This window comes from Opisthocomus hoazin, chromosome 1, assembly GCF_030867145.1.
Source record: "Opisthocomus hoazin isolate bOpiHoa1 chromosome 1, bOpiHoa1.hap1, whole genome shotgun sequence".
Taxonomy (NCBI): Eukaryota; Metazoa; Chordata; class Aves; order Opisthocomiformes; family Opisthocomidae; genus Opisthocomus; species Opisthocomus hoazin.
The window spans coordinates 2,200,876-2,225,288 of NC_134414.1; the positions used below are offsets into that span (position 1 = coordinate 2,200,876).

The 24,413-nt window shown below is 59.6% G+C and overlaps 1 protein-coding gene across 7 annotated transcripts in view; it reads left to right on the plus strand.

The window, feature by feature from the left end:
- Window positions 1–24,413, plus strand: part of STIM1 (stromal interaction molecule 1) — an 89,793-nt gene that overhangs the window by 38,250 nt on the left and 27,130 nt on the right. For all 7 annotated transcript variants that reach the window (XM_075414278.1, XM_075414303.1, XM_075414294.1 and 4 more), the window contains 2 exons: window positions 8,976–9,153; window positions 20,209–20,386. In XM_075414278.1, the coding sequence (XP_075270393.1) occupies window positions 8,976–9,153; window positions 20,209–20,386 (356 nt within the window). The remainder of the gene's footprint in view (window positions 1–8,975; window positions 9,154–20,208; window positions 20,387–24,413) is intronic.

Below are 24,413 nucleotides of genomic sequence, written 5' to 3' on the forward strand. Positions count from 1 at the left end.
GTTGGTGGGCTTTTCTCCAGCCTTCGCTCGCCGGGCTGCCCAGCGCCGGGCCGTGGGAAGCGATAAGGCGCTGCCGTTACTTCTGCTGGGTTTTTTGTTTTTAAACTCCAGCTGTTGGTGCACTCTTTTCTTATTTTTATTCTGTGTCCAAACTCGTGAGAAAAGGCGCAGGGAGGCAAAATCTGGGAAAAGTGGGTGCGCAGAGCAGACCAAGGGGAATTGGTGAGGCTTGGCAGAGCTGCGGGCGAAGGGAGTTAGAAGCTCATCAGAGGGTTGTAGGGTACAGGCTGGGGGGGACCTCCTGGAGAGCAGCTCTGCGGAGAGGGACTGGGAGTGCTGGGGGACGACAGGGTGACCATGAGCCAGCAGCGTGCCCTGGGTGCCCAGAAGGCCAATGGGATCCTGGGGTGCATGAGGAGGAGTGTGGGCAGCAGGGTGAGCGAGGTTCTCCTTCCCCTCTGCTCTGCCCTGGTGAGGCCCCATCTGCAGTGCTGGGTCCAGTGCTGGGCTCCCCAGTTCGAGAGAGATGAGGAGCTCCTGGAGAGAGTCCAGCGGAGGGCTGCGAGGATGAGGAGGGGACTGGAGCATCTCTGCTACGAGGAGAGGCTGAGGGAGCTGGGCTTGTTCAGCCTGGAGAAGAGAAGGCTGCGAGGGGACCTTCGAAATGCCTCGAAATATCTGCAGGGTGGGGGTCAGGAGGCCGGGGCCAGACTCTTTCCAGTGGTGCCCAGCGCCAGGACAAGGGGCAACGGGCACAAACTGAAGCAGAGGAAGCTCCAGCTGAACCTGAGGAAGAACTTCTTCCCTCTGAGGGTGCCGGAGCCCTGGCCCAGGCTGCCCAGGGAGGCTGTGGAGTCTCCTTCTCTGGAGATATTCCAGCCCCGCCTGGCCGTGGTGCTGTGCAGCCTGCTCTGGGTGACCCTGCTTGGGCAGGGGGTTGGGCTGGGGGACCCCAGAGGTCCCTGCCAACCCCTGCCATGCTGGGATTCTGGGATTCTGTGATTCTGCGACCTGCAGTGTGTGAATACGGGAAATACGCTTTAAATTGTAGCTGAAGTTTAAATTTTAGTAATTCAACACTTTCAGAAGGCAAGATTTGCTATTTTCTGGTTGGCCGACTGGGCTTGTCTCCAGCTCGTGGTGCAGTGTGTGGTGAGAAGGTGCTGATCTGAAGCGGATCCCTTTGGGAATGGGTTGTGAAACAGCCGCTTCCAACAGCCGGTAGCCATCGGCGCTTTGGGGAGGTCCTCAGTGACCGTTGGAGCCGCGGGAGCAGCATCCACGCGGTGATGGACACCGTGGTTTTGGATGCGCTCTGGTTCTTCGCAGGTGGTCACAGAATCCCAGAATGGTGGGGGTTGGCAGGGCCCTCTGGGGGTCCCCCAGCCCAGCCCCCTGCCCAAGCAGGGTCACCCAGAGCAGGCTGCAGAGGACCTTGTCCAGGCGGGGCTGGAATATCTCCAGAGAAGGAGACTCCACAGCCTCCCTGGGCAGCCTGGGCCAGGGCTCCGGCACCCTCAGAGGGAAGAAGTTCTTCCTCGGGTTCAGCTGGAGCTTCCTCTGCTCCAGTTTGTGCCCATTGCCCCTTGTCCTGTCGCTGGGCACCACTGGGAAGAGTCTGGCCCCGTCCTCCTGACCCCCACCCTGCAGATGTGGAGCGGTCACTCCTTCTGTGTCTGCGTGCCGCTGGTGTCCTGCTCCTGAGGTTCAGGAATTCATCCAGCACAAAATACCACAAGTTCAGGTGAAACAGGAGAATTTAAGAAAAGAAGCAGTAAAATTCAAAGCAGTAGATACTTTTGGTGAACAGTGAATTTTGATTTTTATTCTCGACAGCCCTCAAGTGATGGCGACTGGGATGGTTGTCCCCTCGCGGGTGGCTCAGGCGCCGCTGTGGGACCGTTTGGGGTTGAAGGACGGGCAAAGTGCTGTGCGCAGAGTGATCCGTCCTGGTGACTTCTCCTGGCCACCCCACTGACGGCCGTCGCGGTGGGACCCGCGCGTTGCCTGTGGGGTGTCGGGAGAGGCTGCCGTAGCCCCGCTTCCCAGGATGGAAGACGGAAGTCCACCAGGCATCCTGGTCTCTGCTGTCCCCCAGCCCTCCTCGTCTGTGGTCATCGTTAGTTGGGGTCATCGTTAGTTGGGGTCATCGTTAGCTGGGGTCCCTGCTGTCCCCCAGCCCCCTTCGTCTGCGGTCATCGTTAGTTGGGGTCATTGTTGGCTGGGGTCTCTGCTGTTCCCCCAGACCCCCTCGTCTATGGTCATCGTTAGTTGGGGTCATCGTTAGCTGGGGTCTCTGCTGTCCCCCAGCCCCCCTCGTCTGCGGTCATCGTTAGTTGGGGTCATCGTTGGCTGGGGTCTCTGCTGTCCCCCAGACCCCCTCGTCTATGGTCATCGTTAGCTGGGGTCATCATTAGCTGGGGTCTCTGCTGTCCCCCAGACCCCCTCGTCTATGGTCATCGTTAGTTGGGGTCATCGTTAGCTGGGGTCTCTGCTGTCCCCGAGACCCCCTCGTCTATGGTCATCGTTAGTTGGGGTCATCATTAGCTGGGGTCTCTGCTGTCCCCCAGACCTCCTTGTTTGTGGTCGTCGTTAGCTGGGGTCATCGTTAGCGGGGGTCCCTGCCATCCCCCAGCCCTCCTCATTAGCTGGGGGCATCGTTAGGTTAACGCCATAGAATTCCTTGGGCAAATACCGGGTGAATTTATCACTGTGAGGTTTGCCACCCACTTTAAATATTTACAGTTCGCTGGGCTGTGTTTGGGTTACCCGCACCGAGGCAGACGAGCAGCGCTGTCCCGTTAGCAGAATGCGCCGGGATCGGTAGCGGTGCCGTCCCGCGCTCGGTCCGTGTGCCAGCGGCGATGAGCCGGGGCCTTGGGTGCGGGTGCTGGAGTGGTGGAGAAAGGATGGGGACTGTGATAGGGAATCCCAGAATCCCAGCATGGTGGGGTTGGCAGGGCCCTCTGTGGGTCCCCCAGCCCAACCCCCTGCCCAAGCAGGGTCACCCAGAGCAGGGGGCACAGCACCCTGTCCAGGCGGGGCTGGAATATCTCCAGAGAAGGAGACTCCACAGCCTCCCTGGGCAGCCTGGGCCAGGGCTCCGGCACCCTCAGAGGGAAGAAGTTCTTCCTCATCTTCAGCTGGAGCTTCCTCTGCTCCAGTTTGTGCCCGTTGCCCCTTGTCCTGTCGCTGGGCACCACTGGGAAGAGTCTGGCCCCGTCCTCCTGACCCCCACCCTGCAGATATTTAGAGGCATTTCGAAGGTCCCCTCGCAGCCTTCTCTTCTCCAGGCTGAACAAGCCCAGCTCCCTCAGCCTCTCCTCGTAGGAGAGATGCTCCAGGCCCCTCCTCATCCTCGCAGCCCTGCGCTGGACTCTCTCCAGTAGCTCCTCATCTCTCTTGAACTGGGGAGCCCAGCACTGGACACAGCACTGCAGATGGGGCCTCCCCAGGGCAGAGCAGAGGGGGAGGAGAACCTCCCTCGCCCTGCTGCCCACACTCCTCCTCATGCACCCCAGGATCCCATTGGCCTTCTTGGCACCCAGGGCACGCTGCTGGCTCATGGTCACCCTGTCGTCCCCCAGCACTCCCAGTCCCTCTGCGCAGAGCTGCTCTCCAGCAGCTCAGCCCCAGCCTGTACTGGTGCCTGGGGTTGTTCCTCCCCAGGGGCAGGACCCTGCCCTTGCCCTTGTTGAACCTCATCAGGTTCCTCTCTGCCCAACTCTCCAGCCTGTCCAGGTCTCACTGGATGGCAGCACAGCCTGCTGGTGTGCCCACCACTCCTCCCAGTTTGGTGTCATCAGCAAACTGGCTGAGGGTCCACTCTAACTCTTCATCCAGGTCGTTGATGAAGAAGTTGAACAAGACTGGGCCCAGTACTGACCCTGGGGGTCACCACTGGTCACCAGCAAAGTGAGGTAAAAGGCAGGGACAACCCCAACAAGTGGGACGGTGGGCACAGGGGCGAAAGAGTGGAAATTCCGCGCGGTTCTGCTGCGGCGAGCGACAGAGCAGCGGGAAAATGGGGAGCGGAGAGATGATCTGGTGGCTGCCTCGGCAGGGGGACCCCCCGAAGGGTCACCCCCCGGCAGCCGGTGCCGGCTGGAGGAGCGGGAGAGGAGAACACGCTGGCAGCCGCCGCGGGAGACCGAGTCGGTCCCTCCTGGCGCAGGCAGCGGCCGCGGGCGGGCGTCAGACATGAAAAACGCTGTCTTTTTCCGCTTGACGTAGGCGGGCGGCGATTGCGGCGGCGGGGCGGGAGAGCTGAACGGCCCCGGTGCGTCTGAGCCGCGGCCGGCGAGGAGAAGGGCGGCCGCGCAGGGCCACCCGGCTCGGCTGCGCAGGGGGTGGCCGGCGCTGGGCAGGAGTTACCCCCGAAAATGGGGCTTCGTGGCAGAACGCTGCTCCTGGGGTTACCTGCAGCCTTTCCCGGTCTGCTCCAGGGCAGCGAGCGCCTTTCCAAGGCAGAATCGCAGAATCCCAGCATGGGGGGGTTGGCAGGGACCCCTGGGGTCAGCCAGCCCAGCCCCCTGCCCAAGCAGGGTCACCCAGAGCAGGCTGCACAGCACCGCGGCCAGGCGGGGCTGGAATATCTCCAGAGAAGGAGACTCCACAGCCTCCCTGGGCAGCCTGGGCCAGGGCTCCGGCACCCTCAGAGGGAAGAAGTTCTTCCTCGGGTTCAGCTGGAGCTTCCTCTGCTCCAGTTTGTGCCCATTGCCCCTTGTCCTGTCGCTGGGCACCACTGGAAAGAGTCTGGCCCCGTCCTCCTGACCCCCACCCTGCAGATATTTAGAGGCATTTCGAAGGTCCCCTCTCAGCCTTCTCTTCTCCAGGCTGAACAAGCCCAGCTCCCTCAGCCTCTCCTCGCAGGAGAGATGCTCCAGTCCCCTCCTCATCCTCGCAGCCCTTTGCTGGACTCTCTCCAGTAGCTCCTCATCTTTCTTGAATTGGGGAGCCCAGCACTGGACCCAGCACTGCAGCTGGGAGCACTCTGGGTGCGCTTACGGGCAGCCTGATGTAAAAGCCTCTGGGACTTCAGGGTGGTTCAGAGGAGCCGGTGCTGGGGAGCGGGGCTGAGTTGTTGGTGGTGTAAATGTCGTGCGGAGCAGCTGAGTACGCGCCGCACTGCCGGGACCTGCGTGCAGACCTCGGCGGGAGATCGGCTTGCCCATGAGAAAACCTGTGGGACTGGCAGCAAGAAGAAATCTGTGCTGCGTGAAGCTACTGAAGCAGAGGAAGCTCCAGCTGAACCCGAGGAAGAACTTCTTCCCTCTGAGGGTGCCGGAGCCCTGGCCCAGGCTGCCCAGGGAGGCTGTGGAGTCTCCTTCTCTGGAGATATTCCAGCCCCCCTGGACAAGGTCCTGTGCCCCCTGCTCTGGGTGACCCTGCTTGGGCAGGGGGCTGGGCTGGGGGACCCACAGAGGGCCCTGCCAACCCCACCGTGCTGGGATTCTGTGAAGTGGAAGCTCAGGCTGGAGCGTTTGCAACGTGCGGGGTCACAGAATCATGGAAGGGTTTGGATGGGAAGGGACCTTCCCAGGCCAGCCAGTCCAACCCCCTGCAGCGAGCAGGGACATCTCCAGCTGGGTCAGGGTGCTCAGAGCCCCATCCAGCCTGGCCTGGGATGTTCCCAGAGATGGGGCATTGACCAGCTCTCCGGGCACCCCAGGTCTCACCACCCTCACTGTGAAGAACTTCTTCCTTAGGTCCACTCTGACCCTCCCCTCGTTCAGTGTAACCCCAGTAGACGCTGAGTGTTTACTCACAGCGAGCTCGGCCAAGCTGCTCTTTCTCGTTTTTAGGTTTCTCGGTGTGTACTTGTTTGAGGTTTTTACCATTTGCTAAGTAGCAAATAGTAAAAAAATTCCACTTGAAACATGGTTTTGGTGTTTGTTCAGCACTTCAACCCCCACTTACTCACCCTCCTTCTCTCACGCGCCCATGCTGATGTTTCTCAGTAACCACATTTGCTCACTGGTGAAACCAGCATGAGCCCATCGGTGATGGTGGGAGCCCTCTGGGATGACGTACGTAAGGAGAAGAAAAAAAACCTGTGTAAGGGCGTTTTTGTAGCTGGAGGGAGGAGTGAGAGCTCTGCAGACCCCAAGGTCAGTGAAGAAGGAGGGCAGGAGGAGCTCCAGGCATCAGAGCAGTGGTTCCCCTGCAGCCGTGGAGCAGATCGTGGTGGGACAGGCTGTCCCTGCAGCCATGGAGCAGATAATGGTGGGACAGGCTGTCCCTGCAGCCATGGAGCAGATAATGGTGGGACAGGCTGTCCCTGCAGCCATGCAGCAGCCCATGGTGGGACAGGCTGTCCCTGCAGCCGTGGAGCAGATTGTGGTGGGACAGGCTGTCCCTGCAGCCATGGAGCAGATCGTGGTGGGACAGGCTGTCCCTGCAGCCATGGAGCAGCCCGTGGTGGGACAGGCTGTCCCTGCAGCCCTGGAGCAGATCATGGTGGGACAGGCTGTCCCTGCAGCCCTGGAGCAGATCATGGTGGGACAGGCTGTCCCTGCAGCCATGGAGCAGCCCGTGGTGGGACAGGCTGTCCCTGCAGCCGTGGAGCAGCCCGTGGTGGGACAGGCTGTCCCTGCAGCCATGGAGCAGCCCGTGGTGGGACAGGCTGTCCCTGCAGCCATGGAGCAGATCGTGGTGGGACAGGCTGTCCCTGCAGCCCTGGAGCAGATCATGGTGGGACAGGCTGTCTCTGCACCCGTGGAGCAGATCGTGGTGGGACAGGCTGTCCCTGCAGCCCTGGAGCAGATCATGGTGGGACAGGCTGTCCCTGCAGCCATGGAGCAGATCATGGTGGGACAGGCTGTCTCTGCACCCGTGGAGCAGATCATGGTGGGACAGGCTGTCCCTGCAGCCCTGGAGCAGATCATGGTGGGACAGGCTGTCCCTGCAGCCATGGAGCAGATCATGGTGGGACAGGCTGTCCCTGCACCCGTGGAGCAGACCGTGGTGGGACAGGCTGTCCCTGCAGCCCTGGAGCAGATCGTGGTGGGACAGGCTGTCCCTGCAGCCCTGGAGCAGATCATGGTGGGACAGGCTGTCCCTGCAGCCCTGAAGCAGATCTGGTGGGACAGGCTGTCCCTGCAGCCCTGGATGAGATCATGGTGGGACAGGCTGTCCCTGCTGTCCCTGCAGCCCTGGAGCAGCCCATGGTGGGACAGGCTGTCCCTGCAGCCATGGAGCAGATCATGGTGGGACAGGCTGTCCCTGCAGCCATGGAGCAGATCATGGTGGGACAGGCTGTCCCTGCAGCCCTGGAGCAGATTGTGGTGGGACAGGCTGTCCCTGCAGCCCTGGAGCAGATCATGGTGGGACAGGCTGTCCCTGCAGCCATGGAGCAGATCATGGTGGGACAGGCTGTCCCTGCACCCGTGGAGCAGACCGTGGTGGGACAGGCTGTCCCTGCAGCCATGGAGCAGATCGTGGTGGGACAGGCTGTCCCTGCAGCCCTGGAGCAGATCATGGTGGGACAGGCTGTCCCTGCAGCCCTGAAGCAGATCTGGTGGGACAGGCTGTCCCTGCAGCCCTGGAGGAGATCATGGTGGGACAGGCTGTCCCTGCTGTCCCTGCACCCGTGGAACAGCCCGCGGTGGGACAGGCTGTCCCTGCAGCCCTGGAGCAGATCATGGTGGGACAGGCTGTCCTTGCAGCTGTGGAGGCCGGTGGGGGAACAGATCCCCACCCACAGCCTATGGAGGACCTCATGCCGGAGCAGGGACTGCTCTCAGGAGACTGTGACCCCATGGGGAGCCCGTGCTGGAGAAGGCTCCTGGCAGGACCTGTGGACCCATGGAGAGAGGAGCCCACACCGGAGCAGGTTTGCTGGCAGGGCTTGTGACCCCGCGGGGGTCAGACTTGTCAACAGACAAGTTGACCGTGAGCCAGCAGCGTGCCCTGGGTGCCCAGAAGGCCAATGGGATCCTGGGGTGCATGAGGAGGAGTGTGGGCAGCAGGGCGAGGGAGGTTCTCCTGCCCCTCTGCTCTGCTCTGGGGAGGCCCCATCTGCAGTGCTGGGTCCAGTGCTGGGCTCCCCAGTTCAAGAGAGATGAGGAGCTACTGGAGAGAGTCCAGCGCAGGGCTACGAGGATGAGGAGGGGACTGGGGCATCTCTGCTCCGAGGAGAGGCTGAGGGAGCTGGGCTTGTTCAGCCTGGAGAAGAGAAGGCTGCGAGGGGACCTTCGAAATGCCTCTAAATATCTGCAGGGTGGGGGTCAGGAGGACGGGGCCAGACTCTTTCCAGTGGTGCCCAGCGACAGGACAAGGGGCAACGGGCACAAACTGGAGCAGAGGAAGCTCCAGCTGAACCCGAGGAAGAACTTCTTCCCTCTGAGGGTGCCGGAGCCCTGGCCCAGGCTGCCCAGGGAGGCTGTGGAGTCTCCTTCTCTGGAGATATTCCAGCCCCGCCTGGACAAGGTCCTGTGCAGCCTGCTCTGGGTGACCCTGCTTGGGCAGGGGGTTGGGCTGGGGGACCCCCAGAGGGCCCTGCCAACCCCACCATTCTGGGATTCTGGGATTCTGTGCCTTGACAGTTTGATACTGGATCTGCCCCGTCTCTGTCATCAGTCATGTTTTTTCCAGTAACATTGTTTTGTTCTTAGCTCTTACATCTTTATGTTCAGTGTTATCTCAGTTGCCTTCAAAAACCACACAGCTCTTCTGGCGGTTCCTGTGTGGAGGCTCTCATGTGTTACCAGGCTTTGAAAAGATTTTGAGTTTCATTTTCCTTCTAGACTTTTTTTTTCTGTTGCCTCCCCATTCAAATTGAACAAATGTTGTCAAAGTTCTTTTTCCCCCCTAAATATCGGTGCAGCTCTCCTTCTTCTCCCTTTGTGAAACCTGGGTCACAGTTCCTCCTAACGCTGTCTGAGGTTCTTACGTCTGGCTCTGGTGCGGGCGAAGCTTTGCGGAGTTCATCGACGTGTTCTCCTGAATTCAGCAGTATCTCTGGTCTCTTCCAGTAACTCGTCACAACCACCTGAAGGACTTCATGCTGGTGGTGTCCATCGTCATCGGCGTGGGCGGCTGCTGGTTTGCCTACATCCAGAATCGCTATTCAAAGGAGCACATGAAGAAGATGATGAAAGACCTTGAGGGTCTCCACAGAGCTGAACAGTCTCTCCATGACCTTCAGGAAAGGTGGGTTTTATGCGTCCACCCAGCTGGAGTATCCAGCTGTTGGTCTTTCCTGAAAGGTTATTCCTCATTTAGGTTTCAGGAAAGGTTTTAGCTTCTGTGCAGCAGCCACTTGGTGCTGTGTGCCAGAGCCAGCACCATCCTGAGTGACGTAGCCAACCTGCCAACCCGTCTTACCAGCTCGAGCAGGGGCCTGGCTCGTCACCAGGCCACGCATAAGGACACGTGCGTGCTCACCTGACCGGCTCTTCGGTGGTGACGTGCCAGTTAGTTGTCCTTGCGGCGTGCCTCGTGAAGGCCGGGCTGGTGAAACCTCCCTCGCCATACCGCAACGTGGCAGGGAGGTCCCCTGATCAGAGCGACGGTGTCCAACCCAGATCTGAGGTGGGCTCCCATGCACGGTGAAGCATCATTGAGCGCGGCCGTACGTGCTCCCACGGTTTCGTTTCCTTTTTGTTTGTCTGTTTGGTTCCCGTCCTGCTCTAGCGTTGCTGCTGCTTCAGAAAAAACAGTTTCTGGGTTTCTGGGGAGACCTGGCTCTGTTGGGTTTCTGGAGAGACCTGGCTCCGATGGGTTTCTGGAGAGACCTGGCTCTGTTGGGTCTCTGGGGAGACCTGGCTCCTTTGGGTTTCTGGAGAGACCTGGCTCTGTTGGGTTACTGGAGAGACCTGGCTCCATTGGGTTTCTGGAGAGACCTGGCTCCATTGGGTCTCTGGAGAGACCTGGCTCTGTTGGGTTTCTGGAGAGACCTGGCTCCGATGGGTTTCTGGAGAGACCTGGCTCCATTGGGTTTCTGGAGAGACCTGGCTCTGCTGGGTTTCTGGGGAGACCTGGCTCCATTGGGTCTCTGGAGAGACCTGGCTCTGTTGGGTTTATGGGGAGACCTGGCTCCATTGGGTTTCTGGAGAGACCTGGTTCTGTTGAGTTTCTGGAGAGACCTGGCTCCGTTGGGTTTCTGGGGAGACCTGGCTCTGCTGGGTTACTGGAGAGACCTGGCTCCGTTGGGTCTCTGGGGAGACCTGGCTCCATTGGGTTTCTGGGGAGACCTGGCTCCGTTGGGTTACTGGAGAGACCTGGCTCCGCTGGGTTTCTGGGGAGATCTCGCTCTGTTGGGTTTCTGGAGAGACCTGGCTCCTTTGGGTTTCTGGGGAGACCTGGCTCCATTGGGTTTCTGGGGAGATCTGGCTCCGTTGGGTTTCTGGGGAGACCTGGCTCCGTTGGGTCTCTGGAGAGACCTGGCTCTGTTGCGTTTATGGGGAGACCTGGCTCTGTTGGGTTTCTGGAGAGACCTGGCTCTGTTGGGTTTCTGGAGAGACCTGGCCCGTTTGGGTTTCTGGAGAGACCTGGCTCTGCTGGGTCTCTGGAGAGACCTGGCTCCGTTGGGTTTTCGGGGAGACCTGGCTCCATTGGGTTACTGGAGAGACCTGGCTCCGCTGGGTTTCTGGGGAGACCTGGCTCTGTTGGGTTTCTGGAGAGACCTGGCTCCGTTGGGTCTCTGGGGAGTCCTGGCTCTGTTGGGTTTCTGGAGAGACCTGGCTCCATTGGGTTTCTGGGGAGACCTGGCTCTGCTGGGTTTCTGGAGAGACCTGGCTCCGTTGGGTTTCTGGAAAGACCTGGCTCTGTTGGGTTTCTGGAGAGACCTGGCTCCGTTGGGTTTCTGGGGAGACCTGGCTCTGCTGGGTTACTGGAGAGACCTGGCTCCGTTGGGTCTCTGGGGAGACCTGGCTCCATTGGGTTTCTGGGGAGACCTGGCTCCGTTGGGTTACTGGAGAGACCTGGCTCCGCTGGGTTTCTGGGGAGATCTGGCTCTGTTGGGTTTCTGGGGAGACCTGGCTCCTTTGGGTTTCTGGGGAGACCTGGCTCCATTGGGTCTCTGGAGAGACCTGGCTCCGCTGGGTTTCTGGGGAGATCTGGCTCCGTTGGATTTCTGGGGAGACCTGGCTCCGTTGGGTCTCTGGAGAGACCTGGCTCTGTTGGGTTTATGGGGAGACCTGGCTCTGTTGAGTTTCTGGAGAGACCTGGTTCTGTTGAGTTTCTGGAGAGACCTGGCTCTGTTGGGTTTCTGGAGAGACCTGGCTCTGCTGGGTCTCTGGAGAGACCTGGCTCCGTTGGGTTTCTGGGGAGACCTGGCTCCATTGGGTTACTGGAGAGACCTGGCTCTGTTGGGTTTCTGGAGAGACCTGGCTCCGTTGGGTTTCTGGGGAGACCTGGCTCCGCTGGGTTTCTGGGGAGACCTGGCTCCGCTGGGTTTCTGGAGAGACCTGGCTCCGCTGGGTCTCTGGGGAGACCTGGCTCCATTGGGTTTCTGGGGAGACCTGGCTCCGTTGGGTTACTGGAGAGACCTGGCTCCGCTGGGTTTCTGGGGAGACCTGGCTCCGCTGGGTTTCTGGGGAGATCTGGCTCCGTTGGGTTTCTGGGGAGACCTGGCTCCGTTGGGTCTCTGGAGAGACCTGGCTCTGTTGGGTTTATGGGGAGACCTGGCTCTGTTGGGTTTCTGGAGAGACCTGGCTCTGTTGAGTTTCTGGAGAGACCTGGCTCTGTTGGGTTTCTGGAGAGACCTGGCTCTGCTGGGTCTCTGGAGAGACCTGGCTCCGTTGGGTTTCTGGGGAGACCTGGCTCCATTGGGTTACTGGAGAGACCTGGCTCCGCTGGGTTTCTGGGGAGACCTGGCTCTGTTGGGTTTCTGGAGAGACCTGGCTCTGTTGGGTCTCTGGGGAGACGTGGCTCCGTTGGGTTTTCGGAGAGACCTGGCTCCGTTGGGTCTCTGGAGAGACCTGGCTCCGCTGGGTCTCTGGGGAGACCTGGCTCCGTTGGGTTTCTGGAGAGACCTGGCTCTGTTGGGTCTCTGGAGAGACCTGACTCCGCTGGGTCTCTGGAGAGACCTGGCTCCATTGGGTTACTGGAGAGACCCAGCTCTGTTGGGTTTCTGGAGAGACCTGGCTCCGTTGGGTTTCTGGGGAGACCTGGCTCCGCTGGGTTTCTGGGGAGACCTGGCTCCGCTGGGTTTCTGGAGAGACCTGGCTCCGCTGGGTCTCTGGGGAGACCTGGCTCCGCTGGGTTTCTGGAGAGACCTGGCTCCATTGGGTTTCTGGGGAGACCTGGCTCCGTTGGGTTACTGGAGAGACCTGGCTCTGTTGGGTTTCTGGGGAGACCTGGCTCCGTTGGGTTTCTGGGGAGACCTGGCTCCGCTGGGTTTCTGGGGAGATCTGGCTCCGTTGGGTTTCTGGAGAGACCTGGCTCCGTTGGGTCTCTGGAGAGACCTGGCTCTGTTGGGTTTATGGGGAGACCTGGCTCTGTTGGGTTTCTGGAGAGACCTGGTTCTGTTGAGTTTCTGGAGAGACCTGGCTCTGTTGGGTTTCTGGAGAGACCTGGCTCTGCCGGGTCTCTGGAGAGACCTGGCTCCGTTGGGTTTCTGGGGAGACCTGGCTCCATTGGGTTACTGGAGAGACCTGACTCCGCTGGGTTTCTGGGGAGACCTGGCTCTGTTGGGTTTCTGGAGAGACCTGGCTCTGTTGGGTTTCTGGGGAGACCTGGCTCGTTTGGGTCTCTGGGGAGACCTGGCTCCATTGGGTCTCTGGAGAGACCTGGCTCCATTGGGTCTCTGGAGAGACCTGGCTCTGTTGGGTTACTGGAGAGACCTGGCTCTGTTGGGTTTCTGGAGAGACCTGGTTCTGTTGAGTTTCTGGAGAGACCTGGCTCTGTTGGGTTTCTGGAGAGACCTGGCTCTGCTGGGTCTCTGGAGAGACCTGGCTCCATTGGGTTTCTGGGGAGACCTGGCTCCATTGGGTTACTGGAGAGACCTGGCTCTGTTGGGTTTCTGGAGAGACCTGGCTCCGTTGGGTTTATGGGGAGACCTGGCTCTGTTGGGTTTCTGGAGAGACCTGACTCTGTTGTGTTTCTGGAGAGACCTGGCTCCGTTGGGTTTCTGGAGAGACCTGGCTCTGTTGGGTCTCTGGAGAGACCTGGCTCCGTTGGGTTTCTGGAGAGACCTGGCTCCGTTGGGTTTCTGGGGAGACCTGGCTCCTTTGGGTTTCTGGGGAGACCTGGCTCGTTTGGGTCTCTGAGGAGACCTGGCTCTGTTGGGTTTCTGGAGAGACCTGGCTCCGTTGGGTTTCTGGGGAGACCTGGCTCTGTTGGGTTTCTGGAGAGACCTGGCTCTGTTGGGTTTCTGGGGAGACCTGGCTCTGTTGGGTTTCTGGGGAGACCTGGCTCGTTAGGGTCTCTGAGGAGACCTGGCTCTGTTGGGTTTCTGGAGAGACCTGGCTCCGTTGGGTCTCTGGAGAGACCTGGCTCTGTTGGGTTTCTGGAGAGACCTGACTCTGTTGTGTTTCTGGAGAGACCTGGCTCCATTGGGTTTCTGGAGAGACCTGGCTCTGTTGGGTCTCTGGGGAGACCTGGCTCCTTTGGGTCTCTGGAGAGACCTGGCTCTGTTGAGTCTCTGGAGAGACCTGGCTCTGTTGGGTTTCTGGAGAGACCTGGCTCTGCTGGGTCTCTGGAGAGACCTGGCTCCGTTGGGTTTCTGGGGAGACCTGGCTCTGTTGGGTTTCTGGAGAGACCTGGCTCCGTTGGGTCTCTGGAGAGACCTGGCTCTGTTGGGTTTCTGGAGAGACCTGACTCTGTTGTGTTTCTGGAGAGACCTGGCTCCATTGGGTTTCTGGAGAGACCTGGCTCTGTTGGGTCTCTGGGGAGACCTGGCTCTGTTGAGTTCTGCTGCCATTGGCACAAGAGCTCTGCTCCCACACCCAGAACTTCGCTGCTTGAAGGAGCAGAACATCCAACAGAGCAGAACGGGTGGGAGCGCTCCTGCTGCCCTCAGCAGCGGTTCCTCTGCCTTTTGAGTGCGTTATCTTCCTCCAGACGGGTATCTCCTATTTATTTACCACCTTTAATTGTGGAGGAGCGGGGCACGGTGGCTTCCACTCCCAGTTGACTCACACTGAAGGTGTATCAGGATCCCCACCCCCAAAATCAGAGCGTAGATCTGGACCCAGAAGGGAAGACGAGCCCCTGAAAGGAGCTCATCAGGTTGTTTCACCCTGGCTTTTGATGAGGAAGAGCACGCTGAAGCGGTGGAAGGGGTCAGAGGAGCCGCACAGCCCCTCTCGAAGGCTTTGAGCACCCGTGCGTCCCTGCCTGCGCGGTGATACCTCCATCCAGGAGTGTTCCTGGGGAAGAATGAAAACAATAAATAATTTTGGAGCATTAAATATGAATATCTGAACTTTGGGTGCTTGGGCTACGTGCTGGAGCCGTGGAGACTTCTTAAAGCAGCCGTACGACGTACCCACCAGAGCGACTTCTTGCTGACGTGCGCGTGAGAGCCTTCAGGGAGCGGTCCTGCACGTGAGCGTCGCTGGAAAGCCTTTCTTCTCCGCGTGTGATGGCGTCAGTTGGCGTCTGTGCGGGGAGCAAACATCTGAGAGAGCGGCCGGGTGCTGGCAGGCTGGGCACGTTGCCCTGGCAGCAGCGCAGAGACGTGACCTGCTTGCTTTCTGGCTTGGAGACACGCTCCGTTTCACAGAACCCCAGCATGGTGGGGCTGGCAGGGACCTCTGTGGGTCACCCAGCCCAGCCCCCTGCCCAAGCAGGGTCACCCAGAGCAGGGGGCACAGGACCTTGTCCAGGCGGGGCTGGAATATCTCCAGAGAAGGAGACTCCACAGCCTCCCTGGGCAGCCTGGGCCAGGGCTCCGGCACCCTCAGAGGGAAGAAGTTCTTCCTCGGGTTCAGCTGGAGCTTCCTCTGCTCCAGTTTGTGCCCGTTGCCCCTTGTCCTGTCGCTGGGCACCACTGGAAAGAGTCTGGCCCCGTCCTCCTGACCCCCACCCTGCAGATATTTAGAGGCATTTCGAAGGTCCCCTCGCAGCCTTCTCTTCTCCAGGCTGAACAAGCCCAGCTCCCTCAGCCTCTCCTCATAGCAGAGATGCTCCAGTCCCCTCCTCATCCTCGCATCCCTCCACTGGACTCTCTCCAGTAGCTCCTCATCTTTCTTGAACTGGGGAGCCCAGCACTGGACCCAGCACTGCAGATGGGGCCTCCCCAGGGCAGAGCAGAGGTGCAGGAGAACCTCCCTTGCCCTGCTGGCCACACTCCTCCTCATGCACCCCAGGATCCCATTGGCCTTCTTGGCACCCAGGGCACGCTGCTGGCTCATGGTCACCCTGTCGTCCCCCAGGACACCCAGGTCCCTCTCCACAGAGCTGCTCTCCAGCAGGTCACCCCAAGCCTGTAGTGATACGTGGGGTGTTTCCTCTCTGCCTGCCAAGTGGCCAGCTCCAGCCCACAGCTGATCTCACCAAGCCGTGTGTGATTTCACCTTCTAGGCTGGGCATAGCCCGGAGGAAAAGATCTTTTTGTCTACAGCCAGAAGGACACAGGGGTTCCTTCTCAACGTCCACCTCCTGGAGCAGCAGAGCCGTGCCCAGGGCAGGAGGTCTCTGGTGGGTGCTGCAGCAGAGCAGGTCACACCAGAGGTCCAAACGCCGGCTGCTGTGAATGTGCCGTGCGGGGAATGACCTTGGCATCTGCTGCCGAGGGCAGAGCCACGCGAGCGAGTAGATGGACCTGGGAAGTTCAGGTAATGCTCTGAAGCCGGAGAGGAAGAAGCACAGCACCGCGTGTACCGAGCGTGGCTGGAGTCTGAAGCTGGAGCAGCTTGCGGTGTTTCTGCTGGGTGTGCAGCTGGGAGGGCTTGTCCTCTGCAGAGGGCACGGAGCTGCAGCTCAAGAAGCGGGAGGTGAGTTGTGGACCTGGTGGGGCCACTTGGCGCAGGATCGGTCTGATTCTCCGCGGAAGAGGGGAATGCGCCTTCACTTCTTCATCCTCACGCCCCAGGAAGGTTCCCCTGTGGTCCTCAGCCACTGTAGAAGCAGCAGAAACTACGAGCAGCACCAGTTCCATGGTCTTGTGTAGAAGTTCTTCAGCCTGAAGAAGAGAAGGCTGTGAGGGGACCTAATATATGCTTATAAATATCTCAAGGGTGGGTGTCAGGAGGACGGGGCCAGACTCTTTCCAGTGGTGCCCAGCGACAGGACAAGGGGCAATGGGCACAAACTGGAGCAGAGGAAGCTCCAGCTGAACCCGAGGAAGAACTTCTTCCCTCTGAGGGTGACGGAGCCCTGGCCCAGGCTGCCCAGAGGGGCTGTGGAGTCCCCTTCTCTGGAGATCTTCAAGACCCATCTGGACAAGATCCTGTGCAGCCTGCTCTGGGTGACCCTGCTTCGCCAGGAGGGTTGGACTAGATGACCCACAGAGGTCCCTTCCAACCCCTACCATTCTGTGAAGTTGTTCAGAAGTTCTGCTCGGAAATTTCTTTTCTAGAGCTTGAAGTAACCTCTTTCCTGGCTTCTTGAACCTGGGTGCTGAACAGACCTCCAGAAGCCACGCGATGCGTTCGGTTGCCTGCCAACTGTTGGCGCTGTCGTTTGAGGAGCAGCTCTGATAGGCTCGGCAGGAGGTGGGAAAGGGAGATCGATACCAAGAGCCAATTATTTTTGCTCATCCTCAGAATACCTTTGAGAACATCCTTCAGCAGTGACATTTTCCAGTAAATTAAATGGTGCATGAAGCTAAAAAAGTTGATGTCTTGGTACATCCTACTGATGCCTGAAGGTTCTGTGAAGATCTGTGCTGAAGATCTACTGACTGCATTGAAGATCTGTGCTGGTTTCAGCTGGGGTGGAGTTGATTTTCTTCACAGTAGCTGGTATGAGGCTGTGTTTTGGATTTGTGCTGAGTCGTGAAGCCCCCGGATGGACCTCGACTGCTTGCCCTCGTTACAAGTCCAGCTCTGAAGGCGCTTTGTCTGGTGGAACTCGATGCTTGTGAAGCCGGCGTGGCTCCGTCGGCTGGCTTGGGATGGGAATGTGCAGACAAGAAGTGGCTTTGTCCATAAACAACATAAGAAAATGTGGGCTCTGCTGCCAGGAAAAAACAGTAATCAGGGAAGATGCAAAGGTAAGAATTGTCCTAAGGATAATATTCCTTCCATTCTGCATCATCTGCGGAGAGGGACCTGGGTGTCCTGGTAGACAACAGGTTAACCATGAGCCAGCAGCGTGCCCTGGGTGCCAAGAAGGCCAATGGGATCCTGGGGTGCATCAAGAAGAGTGTGGCCAGTAGGACGAGGGAGGTTCTCCTTCCCCTCTACACTGCCCTGGTGAGGCCCCATCTGGAGTACTGTGTCCAGTTCTGGGCTCCCCAGTTCAAGAGAGATGAGGAGCTACTGGAGAGAGTCCAGTGAAGGGCTGCGAGGATGAGGAGGGGACTGGAGCATCTCTGCTATGAGGAGAGGCTGAGGGAACTGGGCTTGTTCAGCCTGGAGAAGAGAAGGCTGCGAGGGGACCTTATAAATGCCTACAAATATCTGCAGGGTGGGGGTCAGGAGGATGGGGCCAGACTCTTTCCAGTGGTGCCCAGCGACAGGACAAGGGGCAACGGGCACAAACTGAGGCACAGGAAGTTCCAGCTGAACATGAGGAAGAACTTCTTCCCTCTGAGGGTGACGGAGCCCTGGCCCAGGCTGCCCAGGGAGGCTGTGGAGTCTCCTTCTCTGGAGATATTCCAGCCCCGCCTGGACAAGGTCCTGTGCAGCCTGCTCTGGGTGACCCTGCTTGGGCAGGGGGTTGGACTGGGTGACCCACAGAGGTCCCTGCCAACCCCTACTATTCTGTGATTCTGTGATAGGGGAAGTTCTCCTTTAAGCAGAGACACTTGGGTGGTTTGGGATTCTGACGGCCCTAGTATGGAAGAGCTTTAGCACTGGTGCACAGGGCAGAGAGCGTGGGTTTATCTGACAGCTTGGAATGTCTTGGCAAGAGCCTCGTTAAATTGGGAAGAAAAACACTCGAGGTTCTCAGCAGAGCTGTAAATTAAAAACGAGCCTTTTCCGAGATGAGAGCCAACATCAGGGCTGATGAGAGTCCAGCCCGTCCAGGCTGGAGCTTCCTCTGCTCCAGTTCGTGCCCGTTGCCCCTTGTCCTGTCGCTGGGCACCACTGGAAAGAGTCTGGCCCCATCCTCCTGACCCCCACCGTGCAGATATTTAGAGGCATTTCGAAGGTCCCCTCTCAGCCTTCTCTTCTTCAGCCTGAACAAGCCCAGCTCCCTCAGCCTCTCCTCGTAGGAGAGATCACAGAATCACAGAATGTTCGGGGTTGGAAGGGACCTCTGTGGGTCATCCAGTCCAAACCTCCTGCCGAAGCAGGGTCACCTACAGTGGGTTGTAGAAGACCTTGTCCAGACGGGGCTGGAATATCTCCAGAGAAGGAGACTCCACAGCCTCCCTGGGCAGCCTGGGCCAGGGCTCCGGCACCCTCAGAGGGAAGAAGTTCTTCCTCATGTTCAGCTGGAGCTTCCTCTGCTCCAGTTTGTGCCCGTTGCCCCTTGTCCTGTCGCTGGGCACCACTGGAAAGAGTCTGGCCCCACCCTCCTGACCCCCACCCTGCAGATATTTAGAGGCATTTCGAAGGTCCCCTCTCAGCCTTCTCTTCTCCAGGCTGAACAAGCCCAGCTCCCTCAGCCTCTCCTCGTAGCAGAGATGCTCCAGTCCCCTCCTCATCCTCGCAGCCCTGCACTGGACTCTCTCCAGTAGCTCCTCATCTCTCTTGAACTGGGGAGCCCAGCACTGGACCCAGCACTGCAGATGGGGCCTCCCCAGGGCAGAGCAGAGGGGCAGGAGAACCTCCCTCACACTGCTGCCCACACTCCTCCTCATGCACCCCAGGGTCCCATCGGCCTTCTTGGCACCCAGGGCACGCTGCTGGCTCATGGTCACCCTGTCGTCCCCCAACACTCCCAGTCCCTCTCCACAGAGCTGCTCTCCAGCAGCTCAGCCCCAGCCTGTCCTGGTGCCTGGGGTTGTTCCTCCCCAGGGGCAGGACCCTTCCCTTGCCCTGGTTGAACCTCATCAGGTTCCTCTCTGCCCAGCTCTCCGGCCTGCCCAGGTCTCGCTGGATGGCCTGTCTGCTGCAAGCTGCTGCTGCTGGGTGAGCTGATGCTTTGCTGACCTCGCAGGCGTTGCTGGTAGCATCGGTGTAGACATCCAAAATCCCACCGACCCGTGGCGAAGCTGCCTGGGCCAGGCAGGTGGGGTTGGTCTCGCTGGGGAGCAGAGCTTGGCTCTTGAGGCAGAAAACAGGAATTTCCTCAGTTTGGGCTGGGTTAAAAATAGCGTTGCCTCTGCTGCTTGTACAGTGTTGGTTTGTCCAAGTTTTATGGGTTTATCTCAAGCTGTGACAACTGAGACTTTTGGGAGAGAAGTTCGTGTTCCAGAGGCGGGACCGTGCGGTTCCTGCACCCGGGTTCTGGCAGCGGGGGCCCCCGCGCTGCCTGGTGCTCCATCCAGAAGCTGAAGCGCGTGTTCTGGAAACTGGGCACAGCTGGGGTTGAATCCCAGGATCCCAGCATGGGGGGGCTGGCAGGACCCTCTGGGGGTCACCCAGCCCAACCCCCTGCCCAAGCAGGGTCACCCAGAGCAGGGGGCACAGCACCGTGTCCAGCCGGGGCTGGAATATCTCCAGAGAAGGAGACTCCACAGCCTCCCTGGGCAGCCTGGGCCAGGGCTCCGTCACCCTCAGAGGGAAGAAGTTCTTCCTCGGGTTCAGCTGGAGCTTCCTCTGCTCCAGTTTGTGCCCGTTGCCCCTTGTCCTGTCGCTGGGCACCACTGGAAAGAGTCTGGCCCCGTCCTCCTGACCCCCACCCTGCAGATATTTAGAGGCATTTCGAAGGTCCCCTCGCAGCCTTCTCTTCTCCAGGCTGAACAAGCCCAGCTCCCTCAGCCTCTCCTCGTAGCAGAGATGCTCCAGTCCCTCCTCATCCTCGCAGCCCTAAAACGTACCCAGTATTTAATGAACAAAATAAAGTTGAGGCTGTGGAGCTGACAATTCAGTTTCTTCCCGAGCACGGTGAACTTTCTCCTTGACTTTCCAGCAGAGATCTCTGTTGGCATCAGCACAGAGTAAATAAGAGCAGGGCTGGTCGGGGTGGCAGCGGGCCATCCCGTGCCCCGTGTCCGGGTCCCCGGCACCCCAACACTGGGCGCTTGGTCTCTGTGTGTTGCAGGCTGCAGAAGGCTCAGGAGGAGCATCGCTCGGTGGAGGTGGAGAAGGTGCACCTGGAGAAGAAGCTCCAAGACGAGATCAGCATCGCCAAGCAGGAGGCTCACCGGCTCCGCGAGCTGCGGGAGGGCACGGAGAACGAGCTGAGCAGGCAGAAATACGCTGAGCAGGAGCTGGAGCAGGTAAGGGTCCTGCCAGATGGATGCACCTACAGATGGGATGAGCCAGCGGGGCAGTTCCTCGCTCAGCTTCATCCTGCTGAGATATCTAGTGATGTTCTGCTAACACTGCTCTGCTGCCTGTGCTCTCCCGCTCCCCTTGGTGGAGGAGAAGATCCAAATGTTCCTTCTGCTTCTCCACGTTACGCGTCCCCCGTGCGCGTCACCGTGCCGGTCCTCGTGCGAGGGTGGTGGGACCCCATGGGTGCTGTCTGGAGAGCGATGTGCTGCCACCGCACGTCGTCCCGGCGTGCCCCGTGGATGAGGGGTGTTGAGCTTGGCCTGTCGCTGCCCCCCTCCCATCACGCCCAAGTCCCCCTCCAAACCAGAAGCTCTTTGGTTTGTTCTCCTGTATCTGTTCCCAGGTTTGGGACAGATTGATGAGGAGTTTGGTTGTGCTCACCATGTTTTCTTGGGGATCAGGGAGGTGCACAAAGGAAATTTCCTTCCAAGGAAAGGAGAATTTGATAATCACAGAATTTCCTCCCCAGGAGGTTTGGCACTGGGTTAGAATCCGTACAGCAGAGTTAGAGTTCAGACTCAGGTCTCCAAACGATCACTTTTAAATTGAGACTGGCAGGAAAATACGTCCCCAAGGTGCACCTCGCAGTGCACGCCTGACAGAACCCCAGAACCTCAGACTGGTGGGGTTGGCAGGGACCCCTGGGGTCCCCCAGCCCAGCCCCCTGCCCAAGCAGGGTCACCCAGAGCAGGGGGCACAGCACCCACATCCAGGCGGGGCTGGAATATCTCCAGAGAAGGAGACTCCACAGCCTCCCTGGGCAGCCTGGGCCAGGGCTCCGGCACCCTCAGAGGGAAGAAGTTCTTCCTCATCTTCAGCTGGAGCTTCCTCTGCTCTAGTTTGTGCCCGTTGCCCCTTGTCCTGTCGCTGGGCACCACTGGAAAGAGTCTGGCCTCGTCCTCCTGACCCCCACCCTGCAGATATTTAGAGGCATTTCTAAGGTCCCCTCGCAGCCTTCTCTTCTCCAGGCTGAACAAGCCCAGCTCCCTCAGCCTCTCCTCGCAGCAGAGATGCTCCAGTCCCCTCCTCATCCTCGCATCCCTCCACTGGACTCTCTCCAGTAGCTCCTCATCTTTCTTGAACTGGGGAGCCCAGCACTGGACCCAGCACTGCAGATGGGGCCTCCCCAGGGCAGAGCAGAGGTGCAGGAGAACCTCCCTTGCCCTGCTGCCCACACTCCTCCTCATGCACCCCAGGATCCCATTGGCCTTCTGGGCACCCAGGGCACGCTGCTGGCTCATGGTCACCCTGTCGTCCCCCAGCACTCCCAGTCCCTCCCCGCAGAGCTGCTCTCCAGCAGGGCCGCCCCAGCCTGTACTGGTGCCTGGGGTTGTTCCTCCCCAGCTGCAGGACCCTGCCCTTGCCCTGGTTGAACCTCAGCAGGTTCAAAACCCCATATTTGTTGTAGATCAGTTTAAACAGAATTTGTGTGAGCCAGAACTGCGCGAGCCAGGCGAGCACCGTGGGTATTCTGAGGCCGTCAGCGTGTCCTCCCAGCCTGGCCGTGCCCGGTCTTTTCCACCACCTTGGAGGACGGGCAAGAAGACCAGCCATGAATGTAGGGTTTCCACCAACAAGGGAGGGACCGGTGCCCCGGGCCGTGGGCGATCGGGGAGCCGTGGGGCGTGCGAATGGCCAGCAGCCGGCCGGTTTCCCTCCCGCCTCGAATGCCGACAGCCGGACCCACTGTCCTTCCTCCTCCACTGGTCATCTGGCCTCTCCACAGAGCCACCACGCTCCATTCTGGGATGCGCACGCAGAAGTTCGTTGGGCCGTTAGAAGGGGACGCATGACCCCGAGCCCATGTCCCCAACCTGCTCCTGGCTCTGGGAGAAGGCAGGGGGGGTCTCATCCTTGCCCCTTCCCCCTCCACTTTATGTTTGTTAAGAAACCCAAAAAGCCCGAGGTGACCTTAACGGCTCTGTTGTTTCTCAGCGGCCTTCGGGAGGGCTGCGTTGACGGGGTGAGTACTGGTTTTACCCACCTGACCCACACTGTGTGACCATAACCCCATCACCGTCCCAGCGAGCTGTAGACCACAGACAACATTAACCAGTCACTCCCGCTGACCACGAAACTCATCCGGGTTGAAGATAGTCCGGGGTCCCAGGGAACGTTAAAACAAGACCTTCCTTGGAGAAGGTCTATTGGAGGGTCTGGGAGCTCCGGCCGGCTCTCCCATCCCGGGTTCCTCGTACCGCTCCGCTCTCCTCGCTGGGTCATCCTCCCCCAGACCACGGAGCCAGCCGGGGCCACGGACCCAGAGGGCGTTCCTCGCTTTGGAGATGGTTGCTCTTCGCAGTCAATGTGGGATCTTCCAAATCTCCCCAGGAGAAGGCAGACACCCAGAGCAGCTCCCGTTTGGGTTGATCCCCCCGCGGAGCCGAGAGGGTTTGTGTTGTGGACACCAAGAGTTTGTGTGGTGGACACCGAGAGCTTGTGTTGTGGACACCAAGAGTTTGTGTGGTGGACACCAAGGGTTTGTGTGGTGGACACCGAGGGTTTGTGTGGTGGACACCGAGGGTTTGTGTTGTGGACACTGCGGCGTGATGGCTCCTCTCAAACACTGGTCCCTGGCTGTTGTTCTGCACCGCTTCCCTTCCCTTCCACCTTCACAGAATCACAGAATGGTTGGGGTTGGAAGGGACCTCTGGGGGTCATCTGGTCCAACCCAAAAGCATCGTTCCCGTAGATGTTGTGAGCACTCCTCTACCCCAGATACCTACTGGCAGATCTTCTGCCTGCTGGTTCTTGGTATTCCCAAAGCCCGGGCGCTTGCGGGTCACGGTCGGGGTTCTGCCCGCGGTGGGGGCAGTGCCTGGTGCCGCTGGGGTCAGAGGGGGCAAACCAGACCTTCCCGGGGGCTGCGATTCAGAGCTTGTGGCTTTTAGGATGATTTAGGCAATGGTGTGCGCCCCGAGACCAAACGCTAGAAGTGGTGGACCTCTTCTGCGCGGTGCCTGCTGGCTTCTCCTGGATGTGCAGATGACCTCTGGGCTAAAACACGGGATTTCAGATGTCCTGGGGCTTTGGCTTGCTGGAAATCACGCCCGTGCCAGACTCGGTGGGACGTGACGGAGTTGAATAACACGTTGAGGGAAAAGATCCAAGCCTGAGCAATCTTTTTTTTCAAAAAAATAAGCGTATCTCCTGCCCGCTTGCGGCTGGGGCGGCCGCCAACGCGGACGTGGGCAGCGCGCGTTGGGCAGAGCCGGCGCCGGTGGTGGGACGCGCTCCTCCTGCCTCTCTGCTTCCAGACCTGGCCGAAAGGGCAGGGAAAATGGGACAGGCGCTGTCCGGGCATGGTCTCGGTGGCACTGGGACATGCCCTGACGGCGCAGCTGGCCGGGCCGGAGCTGGACCTTTCCTCCCAGCCCGACCTCTCCAGGAGAAGGTCCGCGTTGGTGGGGCCGGCGCTTGCTGGGGCAGTGAAAGCTCTTGAAGGTGCTTAGGGCTGGCTTTTATTTTAACGACGAGAAGGTCTGTTCACAGAATCCCAGCATGGGGGGGTTGGCAGGGCCCTCTGGGGGTCCCCCAGCCCCACCCCCTGCCCAAGCAGGGTCACCCAGAGCAGGGGGCACAGCACCGCGGCCAGGCGGGGCTGGAATATCTCCAGAGAAGGAGACTCCACAGCCTCCCTGGGCAGCCTGGGCCAGGGCTCCGGCACCCTCAGAGGGAAGAAGTTCTTCCTCGGGTTCAGCTGGAGCTTCCTCTGCTCCAGTTTGTGCCCGTTGCCCCTTGTCCTGTCGCTGGGCACCACTGGGAAGAGTCTGGCCCCGTGCTCCTGACCCCCACCCTGCAGATATTTAGAGGCATTTCGAAGGTCCCCTCTCAGCCTTCTCTTCTCCAGGCTGAACAAGCCCAGCTCCCTCAGCCTCTCCTCGTAGGAGAGATGCTCCAGTCCCCTCCTCATCCTCGCAGCCCTGCGCTGGGCTCTCTCCAGCAGCTCCTCATCTCTCTTGAACTGGG